The sequence below is a fragment of the Populus trichocarpa genome, chromosome 1 (assembly GCF_000002775.5).
Source record: "Populus trichocarpa isolate Nisqually-1 chromosome 1, P.trichocarpa_v4.1, whole genome shotgun sequence".
In the NCBI taxonomy this organism is placed as follows: Eukaryota; Viridiplantae; Streptophyta; class Magnoliopsida; order Malpighiales; family Salicaceae; genus Populus; species Populus trichocarpa.
Genome location: NC_037285.2, coordinates 47,956,072 through 47,964,382, shown reverse-complemented (window position 1 = coordinate 47,964,382; position 8,311 = coordinate 47,956,072). Strand labels below are relative to the sequence as shown.

The following is an 8,311-nucleotide window of genomic DNA, read 5'->3' as shown; positions in this document are numbered from 1 at the left end:
TCCCTTTACGCAACCAGTCCCCGTGCCCGATCTCTGAGACCAGTTAGGGTTCCTAGTGACCAAAATACTAGGTGGCGACTCCCACACCATTTTTCACCGCTAAGAGACAAAGAATTCCTTGTCTCCCCATATTTACCAAATATATATCCCCCCATACATTTGAGGGTGGACGATCGCCGCGACGTCGCTCACGTGCGACACCCCACGTGGCTACGCTAAGGTTATGCTAGCGGCTATACACAGTTATACCCACGACTACACCCATAAACTACTTTTATGGTGGATTGTAAACACAAAAGGTGTCATTAAGACTTGAGGGGTTTTAATGATACATAAAAGGCAACATTACCCAATATAAGTATTTTATCTCTCACTCTTGCTAGGTCAAGTCTTCCAAACACACTTAGAGGGCTCTGACAATACATGAAAAAACTACACTTGTGTTTTATACAATGTATACACCTCTCTCTAGACAACATAAGTCTAAGAAAATACAAGTTTGATACAAGGCTTAAGGAACATTTAAGCCTAAAGAATATTTATTCTCTCTGTCATCTAAACAAACACTATACTTATTTAACTTTTGAAGTGTTTTTCTTGCAAGTGTTGTCGGGCCCACCAAGTCCTTCAGGTCTAGTTTTATCATCCCCTGAAAAGCGCTCTTAGTCTTTCTATTGGAGATTTTTCTAGCCTCATCTACGTGGGGCGTAGCCACTGGCATTTTGTTGGTATAGTTGTAGACATAGTCACTAGCATAGTTGTCGCTGCATCGAGATTTCGTCAGCTATGGAAAAATAATTTGAGAAATAGGAATAAAGTTTCCGTAGACGGTGCCAATTTATGAGGCTAAAAAAATCCTCAGTAGAAAGATTGGGGAGGTTTCTTGGGCTGATAAAACTAGATCTAGAGGACTTGGTGAGCCCGCAACACCTGTAAGAAAAATAGTAAGAAGCTTAATTCAGTATAGTGTTTGTCTAGATGATGGGGAAAAGAAATATTATCTAGGCTTAAATGCTCCTTAAGCCTTGTTTTGTATAAAACTTGTGTTTTTTTAGACTTGTGTTGTCTAGAGAAAGAGTCTAAAGAGATGAGCTCTGTCAAACTTTTCATCTGAAGAGATAAAGCTCCGTTTATATAGATTTTCTTAAGATAAATATCTTCAGAATTATATGTGTGTACTTTTTATAAAACATCCGTGTAGTTTTTCATGTATCATCAACAGGTTAATTTAATACATTTTTTTTTACCAAATGATGACGCTTCAGGTTTTTTTTAAATAACATAATTTCTGTTTTTTTTAAAGAAAAAAAAAACATTGTTGTTTTCATAAAAACATCTGGTTCAAAATAAAACCCGATCTAGACTAGGTTCGAGTCATCAAGTTTGTCGCACGTGTGCGACGTCACGGTGATCGTCCACCCTCTCTCAGGTGTGTTGTATCTATCTGGCAAATATGGGGGGACAAGAAATTCTTGTCTCTTATCAGTAAAAAAATGGAATGGGAGTCGCCACCTAGTATTTTGGTCACTAGAAACCTAACTGGTCTAAAAAATTGGGTACGGGGACTGGTTGCGTAAAGGAAATGTATTAGCACCTTAAATACGCCTTACCTAAGGTAAGCTGCATTATTTTATGATCTAATATATGCTACGATTGTATCGTATTTCTAATTGTTGGTCTGTCTATGGTTTAAGAAAAGTCCTCCTTGGTAAGGAGATCCTTATTTTATCGGGTAAAACCTAACCATCCTAACATGAACAAAAGAACTATCTTTTTAATATCGGGAATACATTTTACGTATAAATTAGTAATCCCTGATATTAAAAGAGAAGAAAATAATTGTTTTGGATTTTTTTGAAACATTGGTCAAGTTCTCGTGACTTTAATAAACTGGTTATTAAAGCCAAAATGCATGCTAAAATATTTTTTTTTTGAAGTTTTCTTTGTTGTATGAAAATACAATATGATTTTTTTTTATGCTTTTAGAGACTTGGCCGTATGCATGAAAACAAAGATATTTTTTTAATGTTTTGACGAAAACCAGGTATTTTAATACCGGATTTGTATTTTTACGATATAAAAATTCTAACTGATATGAGCCAAAATTCAGTAAAAAATACGCAGGGAAATCACATATTTTCCGAAATATATTTTTTTTGGACTGGGCCGGACTTGGCCCACTCATTTTGGGCTGGGCCGGACTTGTCCGCCCTAGTGAACAGTGGAGACGGTGTAGCGAAGAAGAAAACAAAGAAAAAGGAAGAGGGACAGACCTATGGTGGCTTCGAGGTGCTGCTGGCGGTTGCTGACCGGAGAACGGCTTGGACAATGGTCGACCTTTCTTCTTCTTCTCTGTGTTTTTTCTTCTGCTCTGTTCTCTTCTGTTTCTGTTTTTTCTATGTTTCTTCTTCTCCCCACTTCTGTCTCCTGCTTCTCCTTTCTTCTTTTGTTTCTAATGGTGGCTGATGTTGTTGGCAGAGTGACGGTGGCGGAGCGATGATGGCTCTTCTCTGCGGTGGCAGGCAATGTTTGCTGCTGTTTTTCCTGTTTATGCAGAGGTACAGGCTTCTTCTTCTTCACAGGTGTTGCAGCAGGGGGAGGAAGATGGTGAGAGACTGACGATGGCGCTGCTTGTGGCGGAGGAGAGGAAGAACAATGGTGGTTCTCCTTTTTTTCTTCTTTCTTCCTCTGTAATCTTCTCCCTTGTCCCTCTATTTTTCGATCTTCTCTCCTCTATTTTCAAACAATTCTTCCTCCTCTCTCTCCTTTTATTGCTTCTCTCTTCTCTTGCAATCCGTCCCCAACATCTTTGTTTTCAACTAAAAAAAAACACGACCCTCTTTTGTTTTCTCCCCTGTTTCTTTCCTTTATTTCCCTATGTTTTGATTTCTCTCTTCTCTCCAAAAAAATCCCTCTGTTTTTCAACTCTCAAGTTCTCCCTATTTTGGTGCCCCCTCCTCTGGTATTTATAGGCAGACGAGGAAAGGGCCACCTTACCCCTGTCATGGCGCAGAGTAAGGTGGGCTGGGAAGTTACTTGCAGGGCATGGCTCCCTTGACTTTCTTCATCATTGTGGCGAGGTGGCAGGGTATGTGTGGGCATGGGTCGTTGCCGGGTTTTTTGGGCAAGTGGGGTGGAGAGAGAGGGAGTGGCGTTGCAGGGGAACAAATGCTTCTTCTTCCCCTGCCTCGCGCGTCTAGAGGAAGAAGAAGACCCACAGTACCGTTTTAAACGACACTGTTTTGGCTCTTTTTTTTTTTTTTTGAAAGAAATGAATCTAGGAAGAACTCAAAAATAGGTTATGATAAAGTTAATATGTTAGGTCAGGTCAGGTCAGGTCTTATAACTATGTTGCTAACATATTAATATTTTTCTAATATTATCATAGAATTAGTCCTTACTAAAATATTTCCAAAACAACCAGTTTCACTACGGTTTGACCACATCCTCATATTGCTTGTACTGTTAGCCCTTTGTTTCTGGCTTTCTGCCGCATTAGCCCATCATTTCTAGCAATATCAAACAAATGTAATGTTGAAGGATGACAAAAAAAAAAAAAAAACGAGGCAACCCGTGTTACTCTAAAAAAGTTAGAAAAGTCCCCTCAAAAGTGGGAACAAATGCTAGATGATAAAAAAAAACCCGAGCAAACCCAACTTAACTTTAATAACTCGCGATCCAAGATATGAGATAGAAATAACCTAACAAAAAAAAAATCAGAACATATCACGAAGCTCAAAGCCCAATAAGTCAATGTCAAATGATGAAAATGAAAACAAAAATCAATTTTTAAAAAGGATTAAAAAAAACAAACATAAACCAGGTTAATCATCAAAACTGGTGGATTGGGTCATGATTGTCTTCATAAACACAAAAAAATAACGAAGCAAAATTTTCAATCATAAAATAATTGAAGAAAATCAAAAATAAAAATAATGAGGACAAAATCATTCACAAAAAAATAATTGAAGGCAAAATTATTAGGGATTAAATTGAAAAACAAAATAAATGAAGAAAAGGATAAAAAATGATGACTAAAATTGAAACAAAAAATTCTAAAGGACGAAATTTTTTTTAATGCAAATGATAAAAAAAATTCTAAAAGAATGAGGACCAAATTAGATAAAAAAAAATTTTATGAAATAAAATGCAGAGGGATGAAATTGAAACAAAAAAAATTTGAAAAGCATTAAAATCAAAACAAATAGAAATCAAAATAATGATGACCAACTTTAAAACAAATATAAACTGGAGGACACATTTGAATTTTTAAGAGCTCGACATAAAAACCAATGCACAAGGGGGAGAGAGAGAAAGAGAGATAGAGAGAGGGAGGGAGGGATGGTGGAGGAAAAACTTCTATTATCACCAACCAAGCCAAACATGTGATACTAGTAGCTGCACCGCCACCTGACACGACGGTCAATGGATTTTTGCTGTCATAATACATCCCACGTGCCTCTCGTTTGGCGGGGGGATGATGATAAACATTGCACTTTTATATTGATTTATTAATATTTTAATAATTTGAATTACTAAAAAGCCCCTAAGGGTATCCTCATATTACACAAAAAAACATGTGACAAAGACAAAAATGTCCTCCTTTGCCCAGACTTAGAATTTTTAAAGTCAAAGGCTAAACATGTTATTTTACTGTAAAAAAAAAATACACAGACAAAAAAAAACCCCTCTCTACAAGGCTAAAACTTTTGAACTTTTAAGAGTATTATTATCATTTAATTGTGCAAATAAAGTTAAAAATACACAAAAGCCCCTGGACAAAAGACCTATTTTCTTAGCTTTCAAGGGTGAAGAAGTAATTTCACTACATATAAAAAAATATAAATTTACTAAATTATCCCGATCAATTGACAAATGATATTTTGATTCCCTTAAAAAGACAACTCTATCCTTATAGCCAAGGCAATTACTGAGTGCATTGAAGGACAAAATGATCAATATATTGCTTTGAAAGACAAAATGATCAATATATTGCTTGAATCCACATTGTTTCTCTTCACTTGCTATAGGAAAAGCTGAGTCCTTTGAGTTTTTCTTTGTAATGTTCCTTGAGTCCTGTTTAAATCTTGTATTAGACTTGTGTTTTTTTAGATATACGTTGTCTAAAGAAATAGAGTCTAGATATATGAGTTTTGACATACCTTTTATCTAGAGAGATGAAGCTTTGTTTATATAGATTTTTTTAAAATAAATATCTAAGTTATAAGATATTTAATATAAATATCTAGGATATTTATAGAGATATTTATAGAGATGTGTACATTGTATAAAATATCTGTATATATATATATATATATATTTTTTTATGCATCATCATCTGCTCACTCATCTGCTCACTCGAGGGTTGACTTACCAGCCTGAAACTCTGATGCTGCAATTTATGATTTTTATTTTTGAATGATGGTGTTGTCACGCTAATGAAAGATGCTAGTTGAAATGTGTAAATTATTTTCTTCTTTGTTCATTATTTTTCACTCTTAATGTTTGTTTCAATTATTTCAATGAACAATCAGAATAAACATAGGGTGCTTATGTTCAAGTTTCCACAACAATCTTCCCTGTAGCATGGCCATCGATACTCTTTGCCCAGGCATCTTCTGCCTTCCTTAATGGATGTCTGGAGTCGATGATCGTCTTAAGCTTCCCTTCCTTCACAAGTTTAATAAGACAATCCAGGCTCTCAATGCTGGGGCTTACGGTTAATATGGGCACCAGCTGTTTCTTGGAGAAGGTAAGTTTCTTGAGAACAAAAGTCATCATGGCACTAGCGCCAGGAGTGATGTCAATAACCTTACCACTTTCACTCAAAGTAGGTTCAAAAGTAGACCAAGAAATGCCCAGTGCACAGTGGAGCACAACATCATATTTCTTACCAGATGGACTCTTGAGAGCTGCTCCTTCAGGTGTTTTGTAATCAAGAACCTCATCGGCCCCTAAGCTCTTGACCAATTCGATGTTACGAGCACCACAAGTGGCTGTTACGTGTGTATTTCCAAGCTTTGCTAGCTGAACTGCATAAAGACCTACACCACCTGAGGCAGCAGTGATCAGAATGTTTTTCTGCTGCCCGCTTCCATCAAGCTTGATCCCACCATGCTGTGTGAGAGCCTGGTAAGCTGTGATACCTGAAACAAGTAAGCCTGCGCCTTCAGCAGCTGAAACTTCAGCTGGCCTCACCACAGTCAAGCTCTCCTTTGCTACAGCATACTCAGCTAGTCCACCTCCATACTGCCATTGCACAACACAATAATTTCTTTGAATGTTAAGATTGGCCGACTGCGAGGAGATATTATATGTTAAGATTATTTGTCATTTCTCAAAGTTTGCTTAGTCTAATTCATTTCCAAACATTGTCCCATCTCGTTCTTCCCTGATGCTGGCAAATCTAAGGCTTCAAAACACAAATTCATCAGAGGGGAAATGGCAGGAATAAGCACTTACAAGATGGCCAAGTTCTGCAACAACTCTGTCACCAATTTTGAAGTTCTTTACTTCTGCTCCAACCTCTACAACCTCGCCTGCCACATCCGTACCTGTTCAAGCAAACAAAAAGAAAAAAAAATAGGATTTCTGGTAAAAGTTCAACTCTTGTCATTGACAACAAACAATGTAAAAGACAAAAAAAAAACAGAGTTTTTGTTCAGAACTTGATATTCACTAGCACCAACAGGATTTATGGTATGAGCACATAACATTAATTTAGTCGATTCGGTTCTTTAAATTATCAGATGATCAGCAAACTTAATCAGATAAACATCAAAACATCAGAGATAAGAATGCAGCTATAGAACTCAACAAAACCATTACAAAATCTCCAAGTTTCAGACGCCACAGACAGTTCCAAAATAATGTTAGGATCACACAATTTGATAAAGAAAATTATCACAGCAATTAGAAGAAGAAGAAATCACACATAGACACGGTGTTTTACATGGTTTAACTATGCTTACGTCCAAGGGAAATAAATTTGCCAAATGCAAGAAAGTAATGCTGTATTACCAGGTACATAAGGGAATTTGCGAGGAAAAAAAGGCCGCAGCTTGCCTTTCTGGATTTTCCAATCAATTGGATTCAGACTGGTTGCTTCCAGCTTTAACAAAACCTCATATTTCTTAGGACTTGGGAGTGGAACTTCAACATGCTACAATAAAAATTTATTTATTTAATAATCAAAATACAGTCAGCAATTCATGATCATCATTTACTTTCAAATCTTTATAACCTCGAAACAGAAGTTGAATTCTGAGCAAGAAATTCCCATGGTTACACAAATTAATTTACATTTTGTAAAATTATCATTTCCATTACCTACGTACGAAAAAAAAGGTAAATTATTGCTAATAATCGTTAAAACATATAAGAGACTAACTTACAAAATCGTTAAAAATATAAGGACTAACTTACGATACAGAAAAAAAAACACCCTCAAAAGGTGAAAATAAATAAGCCATGAACACACAGAAAACTAATTAACAATGAAATTAAAAAAAAAAAAAGAAGAAGAAGAAGAAGAAGGGAAAAGAAATATAAAGTAGAAAAAAAAAAAAAACCTTTAAAGCAGCAGGTCCTCCATCATAAGAATCATACTGAATGGCATGCATGAGCTTCCCTGCCATTCCCATGCCTAACCAGGAAATCAAGAAGCTGATGATATATGCAAATTTGATGGAGCAGAAGACTTGCTAATGGTTTTTATGGATTTACTGGATAATTATTGTTGAGGGAGCAGCATTATTCAATTGACAAATACACCCTTTGATGAGTCAAATGGTATTGAATTGAAGTGCTCCGGAGAGGAGCAAGATTACCCCTTTTAGCGTCGGCAGCTTGTAGTGCTGTTGAAACTGTATTTTATTTTAATTATAGTTTTAAAAATACTTGATTAATTAATATACATCATAAATTTTATACGAGTTTATAGTTTTTATATTTTAATTATAGTTTCACTTAAAATTTATCTTGAAATTTTAATTATGAAATATAATTTATAGTTTTTTTAAAAAATATTTTTTCAAATCATTATCGTAAAAGACAAAACACACAATTATTTTCTTTAAAAAAACAATTGATGATATTACATCTCACATTTGAAACAACGGTGTATAGTAAAAGTCAACCTTTGACTAAAATTAAACAAATACCCTGTATTTCTCACTCCTTCAATTAAAATATTTCTTAAAGTCTCCGTCTTGTCGTAATTTTGCTCCAATTTTAAGCTTATGATTGTCGGTAGATATTTGAAAATCTTTATAAATTCCAATAAAATTTTAATCAAATTATAAAACTACAT

General features: G+C 35.4%; 1 protein-coding gene across 1 annotated transcript; it reads right to left on the bottom strand.

Moving 5' to 3' along the window:
• Window positions 1-5,452: 5,452 nt before the first annotated feature.
• LOC7490723 (chloroplast envelope quinone oxidoreductase homolog) lies at window positions 5,453-7,833 on the bottom strand. Its single transcript, XM_002298943.4, has 4 exons — window positions 7,572-7,833; window positions 7,021-7,162; window positions 6,463-6,554; window positions 5,453-6,249 (listed from the first exon to the last, which is right to left on the bottom strand). Exons 1-4 carry the CDS (start codon window positions 7,641-7,643, stop codon window positions 5,557-5,559), a joined length of 999 nt encoding a protein of 332 aa, XP_002298979.2. The 5' UTR covers window positions 7,644-7,833; the 3' UTR covers window positions 5,453-5,556.
• Between the last annotated feature and the right edge of the window lie 478 nt (window positions 7,834-8,311).